This window comes from Naegleria lovaniensis (assembly GCF_003324165.1).
Source record: "Naegleria lovaniensis strain ATCC 30569 chromosome Unknown tig058, whole genome shotgun sequence".
NCBI lineage: Eukaryota > Heterolobosea > Eutetramitea > Acrasida > Naegleriidae > Naegleria > Naegleria lovaniensis.
In genome coordinates, this window is record NW_025407880.1 from 1 (window position 1) to 26,198 (window position 26,198).

The following is a 26,198-nucleotide window of genomic DNA, read 5'->3' on the forward strand; positions in this document are numbered from 1 at the left end:
AAGGTCGATGCTTTACGCAGACAAACCGTATCTTCTTCTTCTTTCTTGGTTGAGATTTACATACGGCCTGAAACAAAATCGAGATTTGTACCAAGGAATTCCATTGTTTGAGTGGGCATGAGGATGCATTTTAACCTCCAGGAACATTTGATCGAGTATTAAGGTCATAATGTGATCCCAAAGTTCTTCAAGAGAAAGCTAGTATTAACCTATGGCCTATGTAAACGTAAACCATCATTCCGTTTCTTCTCCAAACGATGATCATGTCCTTGAATATCTTGGAGAAATTAATTGGCCCTAAATCATTCCAATTCGATTTTCGACTTTCTCTGCCTCCCTTCCAAATTGTCTCTTCTAGTGTTAATTGTCTCTGATGATTGTGTTTCCAGAACATGGGGTTCGAACTGATGGTCACTCCATGTATCACCATAGTGAGGACGAATTGAGAAGCACCCCATTGCTTCCAGTGGTCTGCAAATCATTGAAGACGTCCTCCAAACAACTTCTTTTTTTCATGAGAGATTGCTTCCAGAAGACTGTTGGAAGTTACTGCCTGGATTTCCACTATGGCTTCTTCTTTGAAGGAGGCTTATTGGTGTTGGTTGGAATAGTGGTACCTCGATAGTCGTCCTGAGGTCCTGAGTGTAGATGATATCGTCCATTACCTAGTAGTCTACCATTCATCGACTTCTGAAGAAATGAGTTAACGTTCTTGGTAGCATCTTCTTGATGTTTTTGTTGAACTCTCTTTCTGATTGTATTCTAACTCCAAATTTCAACATACTCCTCGAATAATACACATGAGTGGATAAACGACATCAAGGAAAAGTTATACAAGTATATGTGGCTCCATCGTTTAACACCATGATATTGTATACAATTTAAAAATTGCGTTGCTGAATTCGGAAATGAATCTACCTACTGAGGTCTCAAAATTAGCTCAACCAATCGATTGTCCAATATTGAAAATAGGAGACGATTTTCATGATTACATTCGATCTCTTAGTGCATATTGGTTGTAAAATTACACAAATTCGAAAATTAACTCAAAGGAAGAAAATCAACATTCCGTCTAGGTAAAAGATACTGATGTGAAGAGTTCAACAAGTCACCAACAGTGAAGATCAAATTTTAGAATGTTTGAAATTTTCATGTTGAATGCAACAACTTTTTGGTCGATATTGTCACAAGTCACTTGTTTTGATTAAAGTGTGGCCAGAACTTGCTTGTGACAGCATTGTTTAAGGGTGTTGTTGTCAGCATGTCATCTTCTTCTATTTACGAATCAACGCAAGTTTGAAGTTTCCGTTTCTATGAACTTGGATTTGGTTATTTCACAGACGAAATTTTCAAAAACATAGATCCTTCTACATCCTCTCATCCTTTCGCTTCCATGTCAATACGACCACCAGTCTAAGGAACACTCCACTGAGTGTGTTTTGTATGATTGTGTATGTTGATGTTTGGTTATTTTTTTATTTTTCAATTCAAACACAGTTGCGTTTTCTTAATTTAATGAATTTTACCTATTATCCTTAGGATCTTGACGTATTAGCTTTGACAAGGTAATTATGAAACAAAATATATTTGATGTTAACAGACCTGTATCCTTTTTTTACAATAACACTCGAGCTAACAGTGGTGACGTTGACCGAGAGTGTCTTAAAGAACTACACCCAGATGTCCATATCATAATCAAAGTGTTCAACCATGATTCATAATAAATCCACACCAAGTTAAAAAACTATACCACTCAATTTTATTACTCGTTCAATCAAAATGTGCAACAATAGTGCTATTCATTCAAATTGCTTGTACAAAATTACCATTCGCTATTTTGATTGGTTTGTTGTGGTTGTTGTGGCATTGGAGTCAATCCTCTCTTACATTCATTCAAACTATCAAAAGCATATTGACAAGATCCAATAGAGTATGGATTTTGCTCCAAACATTGAGAGAATGATTGCATTTGTGAGAAGCACTTTTGCATTTCCTGTGGAGAGTATTGTTGTTGTTCTCCATTACTGTCCTTGGATCCAAAAGCATTAGAAACTGAATCATAGATAGCATGACCGATCATGGTACCAGCTACCGTGGAAACAATATTTCCCATGATACCAGGACCTCCGCTTTGAACAGGAGTTTGTTGATGTTGTGGTGGAGGAGTGGTTTGTTGTTGTGGTCTAGCTTGTTGTGGTTGTTGGGTGGATGTAGAATAATTTCTAGTTTGTTGTTGTGTTGGTGGTGCTTGATGAGAAGATGAAGAATGAGAGGAAGAGGAGGATCTTCTTGAAGAACCAGTGAATCTACTCTTTTGTGGCATTATGTGTTTTGTTTGTTGGGGTATTTTTTTTGAAGTAAATTTTAAAAATAATAAAAATTTACAATCAATTTGTTGCTGCAAAATTCCGATCGAACAACAATTTGATTGACCAGCAATGGACGCATAATATTTTCTTAAAGCTGATTGAATCCGTGTTGGTTTATGACTTTATTTGCTCCAATTCCACATGTTAAACAGTATTCGAGTAGAAATAACCCATACTTCAGGATCTGTAGTTTACAATTCGCTAATTTTCTCACAAAAGAAAAAAAAGCGAAAAAAATTCTCTCATCGTTGTCTCATCATGACTCACAAGACTCGTGCTGTTATTGTTGCAGCTCAAAGAACACCTATTGGCTCCTTCCTTGGAAAACTCTCAGGTTTTGATGCTCCTAAATTGGGATCATTGGCCATTCGTTCCGCAACTCAAAAAGCTGGAGTTGCTCTTTCCGAAGTGCAAGAAGTCATCATGGGTAATGTAGTCTCAGCAAATTTGGGTCAGGCACCAGCTCGTCAAGCAAGTATTCATGCTGGACTTCCTGATAGTGTTATTTGTACAACCGTGAATAAGATGTGTGCATCGGGAATGAAAGCAGTCATGTACGGATCGCAAAACATTGAATTGGGCATTCATAATTGTGTGGTTGCTGGTGGTTTTGAATCCATGTCCAATGCTCCATATTATATTCCTCAAGGCCGATCAGGCTATCGATTGGGTGATGGTAAATTGGTTGACTCCATTCTCAAGGATGGTTTAACTGATGCCTATAATGGAGAGCATATGGGTTGGTGTGCCGAGCAAACAGCCAAATTATATGGAATTACACGTGAAGAACAAGATGCCTATGCCATTGAATCCTACAAAAGAGCTACTGAAGCCAATGAAAAGGGATACATGTCCGGAGAATTATTCTCCATTGCATTGCCTTCAAAGAAGAAGGGTGAGCAAACTCAATACATTCAACTCGATGAGGAGTTTTCAAATATTAATTTGGAAAAGGTCCCACAATTGAAACCAGCATTTGTTAAGGAAAATGGTACAGTCACAGCTGCCAATAGCTCAAAACTGTCAGACGGTGGTGCTGCTTTGATCTTGATGAGTGAAGAAAAAGCCAAGAAAGCAGGTATAAGACCAATTGCAAGAATTTTGGGATATGGAGATGCGGAAAAGGCTCCTATTGATTTCACAACTGCACCATCCTCGGCCATTCCAGTCGCTTTGAAGCATGCTGGAGTTTTGCAAAGTGATGTGAATTTGTGGGAAATTAATGAAGCATTCAGTGCTGTTGCTTTGGTCAATATGAAACTTTTGGGCTTGGATGTCAATACTGTCAACATTTTCGGAGGAGCTGTTGCCTTGGGACACCCAATTGGTTGTAGTGGTGCCAGAATTCTCTGTACTCTTATTAGTGCTTTGAAACACCGAAAACAACAAGTGGGTTGTGCTGCCATTTGTAATGGAGGTGGTGGTGCTAGCTCTGTCGTCATTGAATTGCTTTAAACAAAGTTAATGAATTCCTTAATAACATTAAATTGGTAATTTATGTGCATTTATCTGACCATTCAGTAAAGATCAAAGCAAACTCAGCAAACATTTTTGAAATATTCACCATCATTCAACATGATCGTCATTACCGTTACCTTTAAAGACAATCTCGTGACCAATCTATCCCACCAGAGAGAGTTCTCTCCAACGCATACAGAACTTGATTCAAAGAACAAACACGAAATCAAGTTACTGGTTCTTGTGTTGTGTGCACCATTCGAGGTTGTGCTTTTCTTTTTCAATTTCATCGCTTGATAATCTCTTCAATAAGAACTCAGAACTCGAGCCAAGCAAATAACGTCATCAGGTGTACATTTTAAGCGACAGTTGTAACATACATTCATCACGTCAAAAAAAATTTACGCTCTCACAACCCACGTCAAAAATGTCAGCTGCCAATAACTCTGGTATGGAAGAATATAAACTCGCCGTTGGTATGTAAACGTTTTATGATGATGTCTTCTGTGTTTTAACGTATTTTACCATGCTCTTCAAAACAATGTAACCAAATATTGCGAATTCATTTGTTGAACAACAACAACAACACATCAACAACACGTTATTGCCATCATACATATTTATCAACAACAACAATAACTTACCAATTATTCACACGTGTTTGTTGTCTCATGGTGATGATGACAATGATTTACTTTCTTCATCGTCGTGTTGTTACACCAACAACAACAACAACAACGTGCATGCGTGCGCTATTTTCCGCACTCCTCTCTCGACAACAACAACCTTCCAAACTTCTCCGTGTTTTTCTTCTCCATGACATTCATCATCGTATGATAACAACAATGAATTCCATCCTTCTCTCATGGGTTTATTATTTACAAAAAAATATATTTTGTTATTGAAATGAAAACTCGTAACAACAGTCGGTGGAGGTGGTGTCGGTAAAAGTGCCCTCACAGTCCAATTCATTCAAAACATCTTTGTTGAAGAATACGACCCAACCATTGAAGATTCCTATAGAAAGCACGCCAAAGTGGATGATAAACCATGTTTCTTGGAAATTCTTGATACTGCCGGACAAGAGGAATACAAAGCCTTGAGAGATCAATACATGAGAACTGGTGATGGTTTCTTGTTGGTTTATTCCGTGATTGATAGAAAAACTTTTGAGGAAATTAATGACTTCTATGAACAAATTTTGAGAGTGAAGGATGCTGAGAAGGTACCCATGGTGTTGGTGGGTAATAAGGTATGTTGTACACATTTAACGTGTGTTTCATTTTGTTCATCTGAATAATTATTTATTTCTTATGATGATGATGATGAATATTTTGTTATTTGAATGTTCTCTGAACACCCGATACCAACAATCATCACATTTCTGTAAAATTACATTTCTTCTCCCGACGATTCATTGAAATTTATTGTTGCCATATCCAATAGTGTGATTTGGAATCAGAAAGAGTCATCAACGCCGACGAAGGTAAACAATTTGCCAAGCAATTGGGTATTCCATCCTTGGAGACTTCTGCCAAACAAAGATTGAATGTCGATGAGGCTTTCATGGCATTGGTTCGTGAAGTGAGAAAGTCCAAGCCAAGCAATACTGGTCCTCAAAAGAAACCATCGAGTGGAAAGAAGGGTTGCAACTTGTTGTAAATGAATCTTTTCACTAGTTGTAAAACTCGACAGTAATAATTTTCTTTCGCTAAATTGTATCATAGTTCATAATTATTTTCACACCACGATTCTATTTCAATAAATTATTATTATTAAGAGTTTTACAGATCGTACGTTGAATATTAGGGTCACCCAAACACCAAAAGGTATTCTGTCACATTTCAACGGGCCAAGTTTCGCCTCATTGCCTTAATACTTATATCACTTGATGGCATTGATTGTGTGATTCAAGACCAACACTCTCATTGAGTGCGCTTTATTGAAGTCTATTGTTTCTCATCAAACTTTGATAATTGAATGAGGTTGGTGAAGGTGATTCATTGAATGTCGAATTCACATCCGAGTGAATGATGGAAAGATCCAATGACGAAATGGAGGCTTTAGGATTTCTTTGAATATTGGCTGGAATTTTGTGGAATCCAAATTTCTTGGCCAATTCTGTAGGCTCCACAGGTGGCACCAAAAATCCACATTTGCACAAAAAGTGATAATACGTTGTCATGAGCTCAATCACCTTTGGACAAGTGACACCTGAATTCTCGAGTCCTTCCAAAGTATGTGTATTGTCATACCATGGACGTTTGGCTGTCATTTTAAGATCATAATCATCTGTAAAGTAGGTCACCAATGGATACAAGACATTTTCTTCTTCGCCAGTACTTAATTCCTTCTTTTCAACAGTTTCTTGATAAAGTTTTTCTTTCCATTCCTTAAATGGTAATGGTTGAATGTTGTATCCCAATTTCTTTCCAGTTTCAAATAATGAATTAAAGAAGAATTCATGAGGATTGACCAAGTGATAAGCCTGATGTTTCACCACACTATCCATCGTTCTCGACAAGTACACAATGGCTCCAGAAATAAAATCGACAGGTGACATGTCCAATTTGCTCGATGGCATGTCTGGATAATATCCCATTTGAATACATCCCTTAATCATTCGACATAGGAAATCATCTGGATTCCACACACCAGTCTTACTGTGTCCAGTAATATATCCAGGTCGATAAATACACACTGGCAGTCCTCTCATTCTTGCATTCATACATAACTTTTCAGCAACATATTTCGATTGAGGATATCCTGTTAAATCTTCATGATAAGGCAATGTGGAATCTTCATAGACATCCGTAAATTCCTTATATTGTTCAGAATCGAACACAGAAGTGGTACTGACATAGTGCACGGGAGTTAACTTTTTACCACTGCATGCCATTTTGAGAATCTCACGGGTTCCATTCACGTTGGGAGCTTTCAATTTTTCATAACTGTAGAGCCAGTGAACAGCAGCTCCGTTGTGAATAATGACATCGATGGTGTCACTCAATTCTTCGAATTTGACAGGAGTTAAACCTAAATAAGGTTTAGTTAAATCTCCCAAAACTGGAATGATACGTCCTTCGACAATTTCTGCTAAATTGGTCTTGTTCACAAAATTCATGCTTTCACGTTCCTCTTGTTGATCCATTTCTTTGGAAGTCCATAAAAAGTGATAACTCAATAAACTTTCCAAAATTCTTTTACGAGCTTTTTCTTCATTGTCAGCTCTTACAAGACAATAAATTCTTGCACTGGTCTTCTTTAAGAAATCAGCCAATAAGAAGGTTCCCAAAAATCCAGTACATCCAGTAATGAGAATATCTTTTGGATTTTGCCAAGTTTTAGATAAGGAAATAAAATCATTGAAATTGAGTTGATGGTGAGGACGAGTAGAGGCCTCCAAGTGACAATCTGAAGAAACATCGGTCACGTGGGTCTTACTCACTCCTTTTCCACTTCTTAATTGTTCAATAGCTACAGCAAGAGCACTCACAGTGGGTGCCTTAAATAACAATTCGACTGGTAAGGTAGAAGCTCCTTCCACTTGTTGTCTAATTTTCAAAGTGAGAGTTGTGGCATTGATCGAGTGACCACCGAGATCAAAGAAATTGTCATGAATACCAATTCCTTGTCCAGAACTTCCTTGTAAAATCTCTCCCCAAATGGTCACTAATTGTTGTTCGAGTTCATTTCTTGGAGCAACATAGGTTTCTTCGTCTTGTCTCTCATCAGCGAGAGATGAAGAGGTACTGATTTCAGGTCTTGGTAAATCTTGTCTCTTAATCTTTCCATTGGGTGTTAATGGAATTTTATCTAATGGAACAAAGTAGGATGGAATCATGTAATCTGGAAGTTTGCTTCTCAAATATTGTCTCAAATCCTTAATGATGGTCTTGATGATACTCAATCTCAAACCACTTTCCATGGTAAAGTAATTTCCGTAAATGGTGCTCTTTTCAATCTCGACCTTGTCCAACACAAAATATGTGACAATACGTTTTTCATTGGTTCCAGGAACACAATCTTCTCTTACAATGGTGACACTTTCCTTGACCAATTCATGACTATTCAGAGCAGTGTTAATCTCTCCCAATTCAATTCTGAAACCTCTGATTTTAATTTGATCATCGGCTCTTCCACTGCATTCAGCGTCTCCACTAATGAGATATCGTCCCAAGTCACCTGTTCTATACATTCGATCAATATATCCAGTGGTGAGGAAAGGATTTGGAATGAATTTTTCTCTCGTGTCCTTTTCCTTTCCTTTATAACCTTGTGAGAGATGAGGACTACGCATATAAATTTCACCCATTTCACCAATTCCACACAACATGAACTTGTTATCTCGAGAAGTAAATCTGGAGAGAGTCAATGCTTGAACGTCTAACATTCCTCTACCAATTGGAATGATATCTTTCAATCGTTCGAAAGGAATTCCTGTTTCCATACATTTTTCACCTGGTCTTGGAACCATATAGTACGTCACAGAGCGTTGAGTCTCTGTTGAGCCATACAAGTTAATGACTCGAACAATTGGAGAAATGTCACACAAACGTTTCACAAACTTTTTAGAAAGTACATCACCAACAAAGAATGCATATCTCAAATGATTCAATTTGAGAGGTTCTCCAGTGCTAGTCGTAGCAATACTGGCAGCACTGGTCAGTAATTGACCCATAGCAGGTGTCAAACAACTCACTGTAATTTTCTTTTCTTCAAACCATTCAGCAAGACGACCAGGATTGACAATATCTTCATTCGTTGGAATGTACATGGTACAACCCAAGAACCATGGTGTGAAAATATCTCTTTGGAGAGGATCGTGACTGATACCACTTTGCATACTGAAGGCATCATTTTCACTCAAATTAAATCGTTGTTTCATCCATGGATAGTAGTGAGTCAAAGGTCCATGACGACCTAAAACTCCTTTTGGAATACCTGTACTGCCACTGGTGTAAGTACACACAGCAAAATCATCCTGAGTAATTTGTACCTTATCACGCCATTCAGGATCTGAGGTTAAATCCGTGTCAGCATATTCAGCATAGATTTGTTCAGACACACTCTCTGTGATGGATTTGAGGGAAACAACAAATCGAACAGTTGATTCTGTTTGAATGTACTTGATGACTTCTTTTGGAAGTGGACCAGAGGCCTCAATTAAAATGACGGCTGACGGAGAGGATACTTCCAAGCATGTAATAATTCTATCGGCTGGATAAGCAGGATCTAGCATGTTAAAAACTGCTGCACATTTCAAGGTTGATAAAATTGCAAGCACTACGGGACAACTTCTGTGACCGAAAATGGTGACCACTTCTTGTCTCTTCAAACCATTGGCAAGTAATTGACGAGCCAATTGATTGGAAAGCTTGTTTAAGGTTTCATATGTTACAGATTCTTTGCTATCGACCATAGTAATTCGTTGAGGAATTTTCTTTGCTTGTTCTTGGAAGACTTCATGAATGGCTCCATAGAAATCGTTATTCAATGGTTTATCTGGGTGTGGAAGGACTGTCTTGGCATATTCTGTGACAAGTGACACATCAAAAATCGATTGATTTGGTTCCGAAACCAATTGTTTAGCAGCCAATTTCAATTGATTCAACATGTCTTGCATTCTGAGTTCTGTGAATAAATTAGTTTGATACGAGACGCTCACTTGATTTGTTTTAGTATCCAAATGCAAATGTAAATCAACATTGGAAATTGGGAAAGGAGAAGCACAAGTATTGACCAAATGATAAGGTCCATCATACGAACTGAAAGAAACTTGCACAAGGAGAGTAGTATCTACTTTTCCTTGTTTTTGTTCAACCTCCGAAAGGATATTCTGAACATTTCCGAATTGTGACAAATTTCCAACAGAGTCACTAAAAGCTTCTTGAATATTGGTCAATAACTTTCTAAAACTGTACACAGTAGTGGACTTGTCCCGAGGAATTCCCTCAAATGTATCTTCTTCAGCAGATGGCATTGGAATATTTGCAGAGACAATGAAAGAGTCACGTTCTGTATTTTCGTCTTGTAAAATACCAATCAAAAATGTCTCTTCATACGTGTACCGAGCGAGAAGTAATGCAAACACAGACAATACAAAAGTATTTCGTGTGAATGATTTTTGAGCATCGGAATCTGTCACTTGTAAAAATCGTTCTTTAAATGATTGACTGGAGAGCACATCGTCAAGGGAAATCACTTGCTTCAATGGTTCATAATGTAAAATTGTGTTTGAAATGTTCAATTCTCCACCAGTCCCACTTTCATCCATCATGGTTCTAGGAAAATCAGTGGGTAATTTCAAACTTTGGTTTTGATTCATGAGAGTGGACCAAAAACTCAATTGTTTCTCTTTCAATAAAGAGGCTGCCATTGTTAAATATTGCTGCAATATAATGAGGATAATGAGTAATGATGGAAAATGTGGTCGTTGTTGACGAGTATACAGGTGTATCGGACCCCAAGTCTTTTGTGAATAAAAACCTTTCTGCTTGCCAAAGGAATCAAACACCAAAGGAATGCTCTCGCGCTTTTTTTTTTCTCTTTAAAAAAAAATTTCGCGAACACTCAATGATCCTTTTTGGAGTGTGGGTAAGCATTTGGAAAAATTCCCTGCTTCGTTCTTCCGAATGAATTCTCTTGTTCTGCTCACGAGAGAGCTTGGAGGTGCTGGAATGGTCCGATGGATGATGAGTGTTGGTTGTGAGCTTCCCACAGAGAGAGAAGAAGGAGAAAATGAAATATTTGGAAATTCTCCAGTATGCTCGCTCATTACAACCATCATAATGAGATTTGTAATGAACGGAAAATGGTGCAATAATGGCATGACAAGGACGAGCCGTTGTATGTATCTTTTGAGGGATATGATCAACTTGTGGAGCTTCCATTCAGCAACACTTTCCATCTCGCTGCAATCTCGTCAAGACAATTAAGGTCCAATGAATAGAGTACTGTTCTCCAAGGCATCTTTATTGGTTGAACAAGTGTTTCAATGAGGAAATTTAAATGGATCTGATTTTGGGATTGGATTGGATTGACTGACAGAAAGTTCAAAAATAAACGCTGGAGCAATCCGATCCAATCCTTCGATCCTGGGAAATTAAATTACCTCAATGAGGCAATTTTATTTGGTGGAAGTTGTTGGGATGGAGTGGATTGACTTTTGTAACATTTTTGTAATAAAATGAAAGTACGCTGGTTTACAAAATGAAGATCAGAATAAATCCTTGAATAATATCGTGTTTTGAACGTGGAAAGAGTGAATTCATTGAATGAAAGTGGGTTTCAATCAAAATATTGGCAAACAGTTCCAGAAATTTACTTCAATTTTGTTAAGAGCGTTGAACAATCTAGTTAACTCTGTTTTACACAAGCTCTGGATGAAATAGCTGAGTTGAGTAGTGTCACGAATCAATTTTTGACCCTCAATATTTCAGAGTTGGTGACCATAAAACCAGGTTCATCTCACTTTGAATTGTCACCAGTGGCAGCCACATCCGTGTCTTTTCAGACGCTTGTATTCCACGAGTCGTTTCACCAACAGTTATGAACGTTTATTCTGATTTTTTAGAAGCTTCATCATTTTGAACCTCGTCAGAATTAGAAGCAAGCTGGCCAGTACCGAATCATTACCAACACATCTCATTCCAAAGTTAGGACGGAGTTGATTAAAGCTGTTTTAACCATGTTAACAAAACCAAGTCCACTTCTAATTGGACTGGTTAGTGTCATCTTTATTCCTTGTGGAAGCGAAAAAATCTAAATGACAACCTGATCTATCTGTTTGTCCGGGCCTGAAAAGTCAATCTCCACAACAACACCTCTCATTACTACACGTAACACGCAATACTCGACTGATAAAGCGCCTGCTCCAGAGGAATTTCAAAGACAATCAAGAAAAAAAACAAATGAAATACTTCAACAAGGGTGTCTTCAACAAGAATGTTGTTCAAATTGTTGGTACTCGAATTGGTTTGCTTTTCTTACTTGCTCTCGCATGTCATGCAGCAGCACTTGTTGTTGCCGCGTCTGATGTGAATTGGTCCACTCTCAATGCTGACCAACTTTCACAACTTCCCAACAGTGCTTTCAATTCCATGTCTTCTTCAGATCTTTCCTCCATTCCTCCAACAGCTTGCAGTGGATTCAAGTATTCTCAAGTTTCAAGTGTCAATGATTATGCATGTAGTGGATTCAAGAGTGCATGTTTCTCTAACATGCTATCATCTGCTTTCACTGGATTTACATCATCATGTTTTAGTAAGATTCCAAACCAAGAGTTGAGTGGAATCAATTCTGCTGAAAAGTTTGGAAAATTGAGTACAAATGTCATTGCTTCTCTTTCAAGCAGTGCTATTGCTGCCTTGAATGTGAGTGCTTGTGCTGGATTTAGTTATAATCAAGTAGCAGCCATCAACAATGACTATCCAACATCTGCTTGTTCTGGTTTCACTTCTCAATGTTTTAATGCCATTCCTTTGGAAAGTTTATCAGATTTGACATCATCCTGTGTTGGTAATTTGGATGCAAGTATGGTCAACCAAATTTCTGGATCAAGTATTGCCAACTTTCCTGCTGCCTCATTCTCTGGATGGACTCAAAATCAAGTTGTCAAATTGACAAGTTTTGATATTTGTTCAAATTTCAGTCAAAATCAAATCGGTGCTATGAACAATGATTATCCTGTCTTTGTTTGCAGCGCTTTACAAGCATCATGTTTGTCAGCAATGCAACCTAGTGCATATGCTGGAATGACTTCAGCTTGTGTGAATCAATTAGATGTTTCACAAATTAATGGGATTTCACAACCTGAACAAATTTCAAACATTCCTGCTTCTTCTTTTGCTGGGTTCTCATCCAATCAAATTGCCAAGTTTCCTCCAAAGACATGCTCTGGGCTCAACTCGAATCAAGCTACCAAGTTGGATAATTCTTATCCAAAATATGCGTGTCAAGGTTTCAAATCAGAATGTCTTTCAAACATTCCAGCAAACGCTTTCACTGGGTTTTCAAGTACTTGTGTTTCACAAGTCAATGCAGTTCAGATGAGTGGATTATTAGCCTCTCAATTGGCACAAATTCCTAACTCTGCCTATTCAGGTTTCACCTCAAATCAAATTTCCTATTTAAACCCTACCTCATGTTCTGGTATTTCAAGCACTCAAATTTCCAATCTTAACAATGGTTATCCAAATTATGCCTGTCAAGGTTTCAAGTCAGAGTGTCTTTCCAATATCTCAGATAGCTCTTACAGTGGCTTCACAAGTACTTGCATTAATTATTTGGCGGCATCTCAGGTGAATGGAATTTCAGCCTCTCAATTGAAACAGATCACACCAAATGCGTTCAGTGGTTTCACATCACAGCAAGTTTCAAATTGGAACCCTTCCTCATGTTCTGGTATTTCAAGCTCCCAACTTTCCAATCTCAACAATGGCTATCCAAACTATGCGTGTCAAGGTTTCAAATCTGAATGCCTTTCAAACATTCCAGAAAGCTCTTACAGTGGCTTTACAAGTACTTGCATTAATTATTTGGTGCCATCTCAGGTGAATGGAATTTCAGCTTCACAAATGAAACAGATCACTCCAAATGCGTTCGGTGGCTTCACCTCACAACAAGTTTCAAATTGGAATCCTTCCTCATGTACTGGAATTACAAGTTCCCAAGTTTCATCTTTAAACAATGGATATCCAAACTTTGCATGTCAAGGTCTCACAGCAACATGCCTTTCGAATATTTCAGATTCAAGTTATTCCGGATTCAATTCGGCTTGTCTTTCGATTATACCTCCACAAAGTATGAAAGGAATTGGCGCATCTCAGTTGACAAATATTCCATACAATCAAATCAATGGACTCGTACAAGATCAAGTTGCAATGCTGAATAATTCTACATGCTCTGGATTCACTTCTTTTCAAATTAACCGATTAAGCAATTCTGGATGTAGTGGTTTCCAATATGGATGCTTGTCTGAATTGACACCTCTCAATATTGTATCTTCTTTGACCTCTCAATGCTTTTCAAACATTCCCTCTTCCTCTGTGTCTGGATTTAAAGTTGAGACTATTCCTTACTTTACATCAGATACCCTTTCAGGTCTTCAATTGAATCAACTTGTGGCATGGCTCAATTCATATGGAGAGAAATATTTTGTTTCAGTGGCCACTCAAAAACAATTGTCAACAGTGAACAGTGGTGTTGTGTTACAATTCAAGGAAAAGATTGAAAAGTCTGAAATTCAGAGATATAGAACATTGGAATCCAATCAACTCTCTTCAACAACATGGTTGCAATTAAGTCTTTCCACAGATGACTCCTTGAAGAATGTTTTAAATGCAAACACCATGACAGATATTACTTTTGCTCAGACATTCTATGGTCTTCTCAACAATGTCAACATGTTACCGAGAGATGTTTTTTCAAAACTCCAAGTTTCATCATTCTATTATTTTTTAAGTGACACTGTGAGTGGATTCACAGCTGAACAAATTTCTTACATTATGCCTTCAGCATTTGAAAATCCAAATGGAATTTCAAGAAATGTTGCATATATTAATCCAAACTCAGTGAAAGGAATTACGTATCAACAACTCGACGTGCTTCTCAAATATGATTATCTTGGAAGAATATTCACTTGCAAGCAATTCATGGCAATGACTCAATATCAAGTGGACTATATTAGAAATACCAACAGTTACAAACAATTGGTTGGTAAATGTGGAACTCCAAATCCACCTCCACAACCATCTGGATCGCTGTTTCCACCTCCACCTCCACATCCACCATCACCAAGTCCATTAACATCAAATTCGGTTCAACCAGTCCAAAGCAAAAAGCCTCAACCAAGAAGATCACTCGGAATGAGTGATATCAAACACGGTACAAGCTGTTTTGTTTTGATCATAATGACAGTGTTTGTTTTGATGTTGCAATAAACTTGTGTTCTTTTCAATTAATTTTGATGAATTTTGAATTAATTATGAATTAAATAATTATAAATTTGCATGAAATCTTCAGATCATTATTTCAATCTCTTTTGTATCCACTTGTTGTGTTATGTCATCTCTCATTATTTTCTGAACAGTTTTCACGAATACCAATGAATAGCAGTGATCACAACTCCATTCCGTTGCAACAAATCGTTTCAAATATTTTTTTAAAGATTGCATCAAGTCTGGCTGTTGAAAACGAGTGATCACTCGCCCATAAGGACAGTTAAGGCTCACATCAAGAAAGAACAACAATTTTCAAGTTTTACAAAAAATACACGAATTTATCTAAACTTGATGTGCATCCAAGGTTAATTTAGAAGCACTTTCTGTGGACAATACCTGGACCGGCATCCTCATATTCTTCCTTGGTGATCCACATTTGTTGGAAGGTGGACAATGAAGCCAAGATGGAACCACCAATCCAGACAGAGTATTTTCTTTCTGGTGGAGCAACAACCTTAATCTTCATGGAAGCAGGAGCCATGTTGGTCAATTCCTTGGTCATTCTCTCAGCAATACCTTCGAACATGGTAGTACCACCAGACAAGACAACGTTTCCGTACAAGTCCTTTCTGATATCAATATCACACTTTCCGATGGAGTTGAAAGTAGTTTCATGAACACCAGCAGCTTCCATACCAATGAAGTTTGGTTGGAACAACACTTCTGGACATCTGAATCGTTCGTTTCCAACAGTAATCACGTTACCATCAGGCAATTCGTAGGACTTTTCAACTGAGGAAGATTCAGCAGCAACCTTCATTTCTTGTTCAAAGTCCAAAGCAATATAACAGAGCTTTTCCTTGATATCTCTGACAATTTCTCTCTCAGCAGTGGTGTTGAATGAGTAACCACGTTCCATGAGAATCTTCATCAAGTAATCAGTCAAATCTCTACCAGCCAAATCCAATCTCAAAATGGCGTGTGGCAAAGCATAACCTTCATAGATTGGAACAGTGTGAGAGACACCATCACCAGAGTCCAAGACAATACCAGTAGTACGACCAGAAGCATACAAGGACAAGACAGCTTGAATAGCGACATACATGGCTGGAACGGAGAAGGTCTCGAACATGATTTGAGTCATCTTCTCTCTGTTGGCCTTTGGATTCAATGGAGCTTCAGTCAACAAGACTGGATGTTCCTCTGGAGCAACTCTCAATTCATTGTAGAAGGTGTGATGCCAGATCTTTTCCATATCATCCCAATTGGTAACAATACCGTGTTCAATTGGATACTTCAAAGTCAAAATACCTCTCTTGGATTGAGCTTCATCACCAACGTAGGCATCCTTGTTACCCATACCAACCATGATGGACTTTTGCTTTGGTCTACCAATGATAGATGGGAAAACAGCTCTTGGTGCATCATCACCAGCGAAACCGGCCTTACACATACCAGATCCGTTATCGACAACGAGTGCTTGAACGTCTTCAGACATTTTGTGTGTGTTTGTTGTTGGGAAGTTGTTGAGGTTTTTTTGTTTGTGAAAAAGAATGATCGGGATTGAGTTTTTATTGTGAATGGAAGCCTGTCAACTTGACGAAAAAATGACATCCCATCAATCATGTGGTTGATGTTTACAATGCTTGTCTGGCAGGTTGGTCTGACGTGCCACTGGGAGATGATCAAGGAAGTGAGTACTTGAATGAGGGACCTGATGGTGTGGCCAAATGCTTTCTGATGAACAATTTGAGACCCTTTGTTAAGTGAGGACACAAAGAATGGCCGAATCATGATGGAATTTGTTATCGAAATTAAAGAATAACCTTTGCAAGGCTGACATAATTTAGTCCAGGCAGTCGAGGTTGATTTAATAAATTTGTGAATAAATTCAAAAAAATGTTTCAACATTGGTGTATGTGATTATCTTTTCTCACCTCTCCTCAGGGTCACTTGGTGAAGATGTTGTTTGAAAAACCTTCAACAGCAACGAACTTGCTTTCAAGCAACAACACATCATGACGCCAATACATCTCACCAACCATCATCAGCCACATGTCGATCTTTCAATACAACACTCTCGGGAGACAGTAGTTATGACCGATTCAAGAAGATCATAGATAGATTCAAAATGCTTTGGCAGCCAAAAAAGCATCAGTGAATCTGTTGAACACTCATCAGGCAATCAATTTTACTTTATACACAGCTAACAAAGTGAAAAATATAGGGATAATGATCCCTATAGAATCGAAGAATTGTATACATTAACACGTGACGAATTGTTGGTTGATTTTTTCTTAGGAGATGTTTATCAATGGACGTTACTTCTTTGAGCCAAGAAATGATATAATCAAACATCCACTTTCGTGATTAGTACAGAATGAACTAAAAGAATCACTACGGCCGTTAAGATGACATATTCCAAAACAATTATCAACATCACACATTTTACAAACAATCCAATTATATACTTGTTGATATTGAGAATAATTTTAGGATATTACAGGTTCTACATGGAAATCGATTCAAGTCATACCCTGCTTCCATTGAAAAAAATTTGGAGAAGGTTTTGTTTTATCATAAGACCATCGTGCGACATTTCACAAACAAGACGATTTAATAAGCAAAAACTAACCTTCTCTATATATTCACAAGCACTGGTGTCACAATTAGTGGAAGAATTGAATTTATCAATGAAGAATTCTGTATTTGCTCAACCAACGCCCATTATTGAAAATTGGAGACTATTTCATGATTACACCAGAGTACAACAGTCATCTATTATAGCATATTGTTTGCAAAATTAGACAAATTCGCAAAATAGTTCAAAGGAAGAAGCCAAAAGAGAAACCTTGAGATGGATGTTTGTAGAAGATAATGAAGGTGGGGAGCTGCAAGAGATTTCAAACTTTCCGTTTTGAACTCGACAACACTTTGTTTGATCTTGTTCCAATGCCATCCAGCAAGCATTGGTCCAGCATTATTTCATCAGCATTGAATTTGTCCCAAGGACACTTTACATCAGGATGACTTGTTCCGGCCCTAAGAAAACAAACAGCAAAAAGACCATCTCCATAATCAATGATCATTGAAAACAAACAATTTACACAACACGAAACTAGAGTCCAACCCTTTACAATTGAAACCGCTATCTTAAGCTGTGTCCCAATCAGCAAGGTCTTCTCATTAAATGGAACAAATTATGTTGCTTGAATTCTGTTTTGTGTTTGACAAGCGGTGGCACAATAAACGGACGACGGTGAAATCTTGTCTTAACTATCATTGAATCCAAACTCCCATTTATTAATGCCTAATGTTGTGTTTTAATTACATTTCCATCATTTGAATAATTCCTTATTCACCTCCATTTTCGCACCTTGACATTCTTTTGTTTCGTTGCCACTTTGTTCTGGTTTAGTGCTAATTGAAATGTTTTGTAAACTCTCAACTAAATCATTTTCTTCTTTGTCTGATGATTGTTCGTTGGTGTTTGGTTGTGTGTTTGATTGGATAGGTTGAACAATTGGTTGAGAAGCTGGCGGAACAACAACATTTGGTTGTCTAGTTGGAACCACAGGTGGAAGAATAGGTCTAGTAATTGGCTGGCTTGGTGGAACCACTGATGGAACCACAGGCTGAACAATTTGTCCAGTAACTGGTGTGCTTGTTGGAACTACATGTAAAGAAGGTCTAACAGTTGGTTGGCTTGTTGGAACAGTTGGTTTGTTAGATGAAACCACAGGCCTTACTGGTAGACTAGATTGTGTGCTTGATTGGCTAGATGCAACCACTGACGGAACTACAGGTTGAACAACTTGTCCAGTAACTGGTGTGCTTGTTGGAACTTCATGTAGAGAAGGTCTAATAATTGGTTGGCTTGTTGGAACAGTTGGGTTGTTAGATGGAACAACATGTCTTACTGGTTGACTAGGTTGAACAATACTTGGTTTCCCAAATAACGCACCAACAATATTTTGCATCGACGATGGTTGATATTTCAATTGTAGATGCTTTGAGACCGGATAGTGATTGCCGTCAGGAGGTAGATGGTTCAAAACGATGGTTTGAGTTGCAATGAAGTGATTAGTATAAAGGATCTCATCAATCGAGTTTCCTCCTGTTGTTGTTGGTTGCCTGGTTTCACCGAAACCACATAGTAAACTAACACCAGTATCGATAGGAATAGTATATGGAGAAAAAGTGCAGTTAAAATCTCCAGCAATAATTACTGGTTGCCAAAAAGGCAATTTCAAGAGCAAAGAACTCAAAGTACTCAAGTTTGTAGTTGAGTCGTTCTTTCTTCCATGAACGTTGATACATAAAGGATCAACTCTAAAATTGGAGGCAATGGAAATATCAGTAGTGTCGTATGCGAATGCGGCACCTGGCTTCTTTTTAACTAAGGTCAAATTGTGATAGGAATTCCTAATATTACTAGAGTACTTTTCCCAACCCTCACCAAAATATGACACCGTTCTCTCCACCGCTGCCTTGGAACCTAGTTCTTGAAGGAATATAATGTCATATGTTTCTTTGAATTGATTCATTATGGCTTGCATTTGAATCACTCCTTGCTCTGATTGTGGATTGTTTGTTTTACCAACATTCCAAGTTAATACTTTTAAATACGGAAGGTTTAAATCCATTTTGTTTGTGCTGTTGTTTTTTTTTGTTGTTGAATTCTGATAGTTGTTGCTGTGGAGGTTGGATTTTCAATGTTTTGGAGTTGAAACAAGGGCCTCAAAAACCTCAAAAGTTACTGAATTTTACAACAATTTTAGGTTTTTTGGTTTTGAATAGCATTCATTTTCCATATTTCAGCTCAAAACAGTCCAATATGTTTATTGCAATTTCGAAAGAAGCAACACATTTCCTGTTAAATATCAAAATTCTTTGATTTCAATCATTTTAATCTTTGGCAGAAAAGGAAGTGTAACTTTCACAATTGCCAAATGTGGCCAAAAAACAGATAACTTGTCGCATCTCATACGCACCGATGTCATGCTTACAGCTTTCATTCGTAAATGCCTTCAATCCATGCCAATTTTAAATCTTTGCTGCACTTGGCTCTCCGAAAGTTTCATCATTGTTGAAAGAATGAATTATTGAACTTTGATGGAATGGTTTAACATCGTTGTGCGTTGAGTAAAACAGTCTTCACAACCGAATAGGCTTGTCCTGTGAACGTTTAAACTTGCATTGTTTATTTTGGTCATGTTTAAACAAGTTTGAACAAGTTTTTAATTGTTTGAACTTGTTTATAAAGTTTATTATGTTTGTTCATGTTTGAACTGTTTAAACATTTGTGAACAGAAAACACGAGAATCACAAATAAATATAATTTAATTTAAAAAAATGAAAAACACACCACAACATTACCACTAACACTTCTGGTGGCGTAGTAATTATGACACGTTGCTCAATGATGTGTTTAATGCGCAAAGAAGCATCGCTCCCAATAATACATTTCTTGAAACAATAATGATATTCTTTCCCTTTAGCCATAATTATTCCGATTCGTATACCACTCTCAATTATTTCATTCACAGCCTTTCATTACCTCACTAAACCCCTAAAGTCTAAGAACTATTCATATCAATAATTTTCAAGAATGCGATTAATTGTTGACATTGAAACTCAGGTCAGTGATGTCAAAGATTATTTGACTGCTGTTGGAATGTTGAAATACGAATTTGGTTACTATTCACCTTGGTCCGAGAAATTAGTTGTGTGTTTGGATGGGAAGTTTTTTCTGCCCCTCATTATACCAGAGACCTTGTTACACGATTATGAAATGGATACCAAATAGGATGGTTTATAATTTCGATGATTTGGATCCAAAAATCTTCGATATCCCGAATGAAAGCTAACTAATTTTCTTTCCCTACAAAACGCAAAATGAAAAAGGTGACAAATAGGAAGAAATTTCAATTCTTTAGAAATTAATTTTCGTTTGAACGTTTAAACGTTTGAACGAGATTAAACGTTTGAACTAGTTTGAACATGTTTATGTTGTTTATTTTTGTTTAAACATGTTTATTGTTTAAAGTTTAACCAAGTTTGAACGTTTACAGGACAAGCCTAATGTTCCAAGCTTTCACGAAAAAGTTGAATTTCAAAAAAAAATGACTAAAAAGAAATCAAAGGCTTCCTCTTCCAAATCATCATCAACTCCGTCCACAGAACAAGGCTCTTCTTCCTCTGCATCATCGTCTGCATCATCTTCCGAATCTACGACCGGTGTGTTTGATGGAGCTATTGGCATTGATTTTGGTAACCATAATTGCACCGTCTCGTATTTTAACGTTCAACATTTGCTTTCATCATTTCCAAATTTAAATTCATCAGCAGCTTTAACTTTATCTCCGAATAAGCCATGTTATGCTGCTACGGTGATTCAACCTGTTCAAAATATGAACAGTCATGTGGTTATTATACAGAATGAAGATGGTGCTCATCATACACCTTCCGTGATTACAGTGAATACAATTGTTGAAGGGGAAGGAACAGATCATGAAACTACAAGAGAGGAAATTATTGTAGGATTTCCTCCACTTCCAGGAGCATCACTAGCTCCAGACCAAGTAGTTTCCGATTTGAAGGAATTCATGTTGGAAGATGAGGAACGAATGAAGAAGGAAAATTCAGAAACTCCAGAACAGATTACTTTCAATGGAGAGGAATATTCCCAAGATTACATGGTTAGCTTGTTATTGGGAAAGATGAAAAATATTTCAGAACATTATTTGGGAAAGAAAGTGAAAAAGGCAGTCATTAGCTGTCCTTCAAATTCCCCACATTGTGAATCGGTCATTCGGAAAGCATGTGAAAAGTTGGATTTAAAAGTTTTAACAATTCTCAAAGAACCTATTGCTGCCTTAATTGGTTATGGGTTTGATTTACCCAAGCCACAAGAAAATGGCGTTGCTCGAAATGTTTGTGTGATTGATGTGGGTGCTTTGGAAACAAATATTTCAGTAGTGAAAGTTACAGAAAATGGTCTGTTTGAAATGATAAAGAGTGAATCGAAACGACCACTGGGAGGAGAATCTATCGACCAAGTTATGATTCAAATGTGTCTACAAGAATTTAAGAAGCTCTATTACAAGAATATGTCTGAACCCATGTTCCAACAAGAAGTTGGAAAAAATAGAAAAGTCCAAAACAAATTAAGAAGATCATGTGAAAATGCCAAGATTGTGCTATCCAACAATCAACAAGCCATGGTTGAAATTGATTCATTGTACGATGGTTTAGATTTCCAATTCAAGGTCACTCGTGCACGATTTGAAAGTTCGGTCATGTCAATTTTTGGAAGCATTATTGAGCATGCAAGACAAACAGTAGACTCGTTGACAGAGCAAGGATTTTCAGTTGCATCAATTTCCGACGTGGTTCTTGTTGGAGGTTCTTGCCAGATACCAAAGTTAAGGGACAGTATTCAAACACTGTTTTCTCAAGCCCAAGTGCATGACTCGGCTGTTGAAGACAGCATTGCAGTGGGGTGTGCCATTCAAGCACATTTGATACACATGTACTCACATTTAATGAGCAACAAAACCAAATAGAGTACTCTATTCATCATTTTTGTTGTTTTTCGAATATATTGTTCTTTGAAGTTTTGTGACATTGTTAGCTCGTTCACTTGAATTTTCATTCATGTTGTAATTTTACTTGTTCAACTTCTTAATATCATCCAATGCTTGCTCAATAGTTTTGATCATTTCTTGATCATTTTCTTGCAAATAGTTCTTTAAAACAATTTCATACTGCTCCACTGCCTTATCCTTCTCTCCTGTCACATTTTTATAGTACTCTGCTAACACCACTCGTGCTTCGGTAGTTTTAGAAGAGGGATCAATTTCGATGGCTCTATTGCAATCATGTGCCACTTTCTCAATATATTGTGTTGAAATTGGATCGTTGTGTGGAATACCTTCTTTGCATCTCTTCAAAAACATGTCGTAATACACCATGGATCGTTGAACGTAGAGTGTTGGAATTGGAGTATCCTCACTAATGGCAATGGCTTCATTCAAATACTCGAGAGCTTGGGTCGAGTCACCAGTGGATTGACATTCAGCTGCTTTGGCACCAAGTTCTGTCGCTTGGTCATACACGGATTGAAACTGTTGAAGTGTTTGGATTTGTAATTTCAACTCTTCAATGTAATTACGCATGTCCGAGTGCATGTCACGATCAGGAGTTGAGTCCAGAAGTGCATTTGCTCTTTCAACATCAGCATCAGCTCCATTCAAATTCTTGGAATGCATTCTACACAAAGCACGTCGTACATAGCCCTCTGCAAGAATATCTCGTGCAATTAATGACTCATTTTCTGGTTTTTCAAAATGTTCAACAAATAGTGTAAAATCTCTCTCGGCATTGTTGAGAAAAACTGAATTGCTGGATATTTGATTCATTTCGGACTTGAATGTCTCTGAAAAAACTCTTCCTCTCACGTAATAAACGTAATAGTCCAGTATGAAATTGGTCATGTTATTCTTCTTGGCGTATTGAATCGAGTCTTCGATATATCTTTCACAGTCCATGAGACAATTATTGAGAATTTCGAGAGCGTCGTCGCTCCACTCTGAATTAATTTTCACAGAGAGTGTGTTATCAAGTGGTTGCGAATTGTTGGATCTTTCAGAGGTTGACATGTCAGAAGGTTCTGGACGCTCCTGTTCAATATTCATGGCAGTTTCATTATCTTTCATTTCATCAAATAATTCCAAATTCAATTCCGCTCGTTTTAAAAATTTAACAGGTACTGCATTGTTTAAATCAATAGATTTTGTAAGGTGATGTAAGGCCATTCTCAAATCTGATTTTACAATTTTCAAATACGTTGCATATGCAAAATTCACTTCATCACTCTCAGATCCAGATTCAAGAGCTTTGGCATAATCTCGTTCCATAATTTCAGAATATTGCTCCTTTTCTTTTGGGGTTTCCGCTTTTCTCCACAATACCATGGCAGAGCTTGCTCGTCGGCACAAAATTGACAGATTCAATTCTTTGGCTGCTTCAATAATTTCAGTGATTGGGTCTCCAAGAAAAGTGTCTTGTTTTTTAGACAAGTCTTTCAGCATGACAATCAATGTATCAATTTGGGCAAGGAGAGTAGTAAAGGCGTTGACGTTATCATAAATTCTATAGGCAAGCGGAACTGATTTTTGGACAATCATAAATAATTCATAGATTGGTTTTTCTTGTTCCGTGAGAATGATTTGGTCTTCGCCTTGAGATGAAGATTGATTCAACACCCGAGATGAATAATGGAAATTTCTGAATATTGATGATGAACCTTCTTGATGATTTAAATAATTATTTGATAAATCATGATTCATTCCAACCAGAACAGGTTTTCTCGCTTCAAAATTCAAAGGTAAAAGAATTGCTTGCAAGCACGCTGCATTGTGTTTCTTGCTTGCAATCCCGATAATGTCGTTGCAAAGAGAGAAGCGAGAAAATTGATTGAATCGGCCAGATCGTTGTAGAAACATTTTTTTTGATTGGTTGAGCAAGTAATTGGTTTAAGTCAACAGACGCCTTTATTTAAATCAACAATTTGAACAAAACAAACAAATCGAACAAAGTGCTGATCTTGCAAGCAAACACTCAAAGAGTGAAAGCCAGGGGAAAGGACCCAGCGCACACAAGGTGGGGAAGACCCAACACACAAGGTGCTCAAAAACTAATTCTTTGAGTAGTAAGGAATCGAAGAAGAATATTTCTTACTCCATTGATATCTTTGTCAAAAATTGAGCCACATAATGGACAATGAAACACTTCGGATGATTCAACCGTATAAATATGTCCACAACATGAGCAAGTTTTGGATGTATACGCTTCGTTGACAATATAAATGTGTGTCCACGGATGCTCTCTAGCTTTGTGAAGCAATCTTTGCTTGAATCTGTAATGTGACCAAGTCAACATTTTAAGTAAACAACCTCAAAATCAAGTGGCAGTATACCATAGACAGAGTCGAGCCTTGGCTTCGTCTGGACATTCTCTTCACGACACTCCTTGGCGAGGATCAACACCTCGAAATTTCGTTGTGTCCCTTGTCTTGTTGATATTCACATTCATAATGTTGACTGTTGCTCTTTAAAAAGTTCCCTTAATTGTCCTTTACTGGAGATTCTATTTTCCTAGGAGCAGAGAATCGCGTCTGTATTTTACATAGTTATCGTCGGTAGTAAATGAAGCTTATTGAATGCATATTGTGCATAAGTAGTGTCTCCTTATTGCGGTCTGTTATTTCGAAGGTGATTCAAGCTTGTTTCCGCAGGTACAGCCGACGGTAAAACTCGAGATAAAAAATACTGTCGGGAGTTACTGACGAAAAGAATCCACCAAGACACAAAATACAGCCGGAAGAAGCATCATGTTAAATATTCTAATAATGGAGGTTTAATGAACGAAATAACGACGGAAATACTGTTGAAATAACCTACCACAACACCTGTGGCTGTTACTATCGACGATAATGATAGAAATCTTCTTATTTTATTTTAATTCAATTTGAAATTTTTTTGGTTCAATATTTGATTTAAAATTGTTATTGCAAATGCATTTTAAATTTTATTGGCATCATAATTTACAACTCAACAACGTTGGCAGGGTTGACAGGTCTTGAGCGTCTCATTTTCGCTGATGATGATTTACGTAAATGCTCTTGATACAATTTATATTCCTCAGAATTGATGTCATACACATCTTCGTCGTTTTCAAAGTCAAAAAGGTTGTCTGAATTTTTGCTTTTTGAGACTCCAGATCTTCTACGAAGTTTCGCCTTCTTTTTTGCGTTCACAAATATTTGACTTATATGTTTCCTGCATATCTTTATCAACTAAAAACGATTGTTGTGAAATTTAGTCAAACAAATAACAAACACAACTTACTATTTCATCTACCTGGGATTTATCACAATCTGAAAGAATACTATAGTTTGGAAGACTTGAACAAAATGTTTTAACATGAGTAACCACTGTGTCTGAAAGTTGAAGCTTTTGCTCTTGTGTTTGGGGATTAGAACAGATCTGAAGAATTAAAATTTATAGGAACAACATTACAACTTACTTGGGAGAGAAATGAATGAAATTTCAATTTACAACATTGTTTGATGCTTCATGGAAAGAAATGATCACCAAGAAATATTGACAAGAAACAAACCTTGCGTTGTTCTGAGTTAAGAATTGCTTGCTTTCTTGAAAAAGTGTTATATTTAATGATGGAGCTATATAAGAAATGTTTTTTCGATTACGTTTCTTCTTGATACCCCTTACAGTGTCAGTTGGCATTATGATTGGTTTTTTTTTGTTTTGATTTTTGAAAATATTTAAACGGGTCAACTTTGAAACTATTGGAGAGAAGTTTTTGTAAGCGAGTTCAGATCGAGCGCGCACAGGAAGCGTTT

At 37.3% G+C, this 26,198-nt stretch overlaps 10 protein-coding genes across 10 annotated transcripts; 4 read left to right on the top strand and 6 right to left on the bottom strand.

The window, feature by feature from the left end:
• Positions 1-1,822: 1,822 nt before the first annotated feature.
• Positions 1,823-2,323, bottom strand: C9374_012312 (uncharacterized protein; the record flags this gene model as incomplete). Its single annotated transcript, XM_044688065.1, has 1 exon — positions 1,823-2,323. The coding sequence occupies one exon, from the start codon at positions 2,321-2,323 to the stop codon at positions 1,823-1,825; it is 501 nt and encodes a 166-aa protein (XP_044542383.1).
• A 304-nt stretch (positions 2,324-2,627) lies between these two features.
• Positions 2,628-3,824, top strand: C9374_012313 (uncharacterized protein; the record flags this gene model as incomplete). The annotated part of the gene is made up of 1 exon (XM_044688066.1): positions 2,628-3,824. The coding sequence occupies one exon, from the start codon at positions 2,628-2,630 to the stop codon at positions 3,822-3,824; it is 1,197 nt and encodes a 398-aa protein (XP_044542384.1).
• Positions 3,825-4,254: 430 nt separating this feature from the next.
• On the top strand, positions 4,255-5,489 carry C9374_012314 (uncharacterized protein; the record flags this gene model as incomplete). The annotated part of the gene is made up of 3 exons (XM_044688067.1): positions 4,255-4,303; positions 4,754-5,079; positions 5,274-5,489. 3 exons carry the CDS (start codon positions 4,255-4,257, stop codon positions 5,487-5,489), a joined length of 591 nt encoding a protein of 196 aa, XP_044542385.1.
• A 277-nt stretch (positions 5,490-5,766) lies between these two features.
• C9374_012315 (uncharacterized protein) lies at positions 5,767-10,206 on the bottom strand (the record flags this gene model as incomplete). The annotated part of the gene is made up of 1 exon (XM_044688068.1): positions 5,767-10,206. One exon carries the CDS (start codon positions 10,204-10,206, stop codon positions 5,767-5,769), a length of 4,440 nt encoding a protein of 1,479 aa, XP_044542386.1.
• Positions 10,207-11,740: 1,534 nt separating this feature from the next.
• C9374_012316 (uncharacterized protein) lies at positions 11,741-14,770 on the top strand (the record flags this gene model as incomplete). The annotated part of the gene is made up of 1 exon (XM_044688069.1): positions 11,741-14,770. One exon carries the CDS (start codon positions 11,741-11,743, stop codon positions 14,768-14,770), a length of 3,030 nt encoding a protein of 1,009 aa, XP_044542387.1.
• Positions 14,771-15,140: 370 nt separating this feature from the next.
• On the bottom strand, positions 15,141-16,268 carry C9374_012317 (uncharacterized protein; the record flags this gene model as incomplete). The annotated part of the gene is made up of 1 exon (XM_044688070.1): positions 15,141-16,268. One exon carries the CDS (start codon positions 16,266-16,268, stop codon positions 15,141-15,143), a length of 1,128 nt encoding a protein of 375 aa, XP_044542388.1.
• Positions 16,269-18,108: 1,840 nt separating this feature from the next.
• On the bottom strand, positions 18,109-19,416 carry C9374_012318 (uncharacterized protein; the record flags this gene model as incomplete). The annotated part of the gene is made up of 1 exon (XM_044688072.1): positions 18,109-19,416. The coding sequence occupies one exon, from the start codon at positions 19,414-19,416 to the stop codon at positions 18,109-18,111; it is 1,308 nt and encodes a 435-aa protein (XP_044542389.1).
• A 1,479-nt stretch (positions 19,417-20,895) lies between these two features.
• Positions 20,896-22,338, top strand: C9374_012319 (uncharacterized protein; the record flags this gene model as incomplete). Its single annotated transcript, XM_044688073.1, has 1 exon — positions 20,896-22,338. The coding sequence occupies one exon, from the start codon at positions 20,896-20,898 to the stop codon at positions 22,336-22,338; it is 1,443 nt and encodes a 480-aa protein (XP_044542390.1).
• Positions 22,339-22,440: 102 nt separating this feature from the next.
• C9374_012320 (uncharacterized protein) lies at positions 22,441-24,279 on the bottom strand (the record flags this gene model as incomplete). Its single annotated transcript, XM_044688074.1, has 1 exon — positions 22,441-24,279. One exon carries the CDS (start codon positions 24,277-24,279, stop codon positions 22,441-22,443), a length of 1,839 nt encoding a protein of 612 aa, XP_044542391.1.
• A 1,100-nt stretch (positions 24,280-25,379) lies between these two features.
• Positions 25,380-26,082, bottom strand: C9374_012321 (uncharacterized protein; the record flags this gene model as incomplete). The annotated part of the gene is made up of 4 exons (XM_044688075.1): positions 25,380-25,631; positions 25,684-25,821; positions 25,862-25,907; positions 25,955-26,082. 4 exons carry the CDS (start codon positions 26,080-26,082, stop codon positions 25,380-25,382), a joined length of 564 nt encoding a protein of 187 aa, XP_044542392.1.
• Between the last annotated feature and the right edge of the window lie 116 nt (positions 26,083-26,198).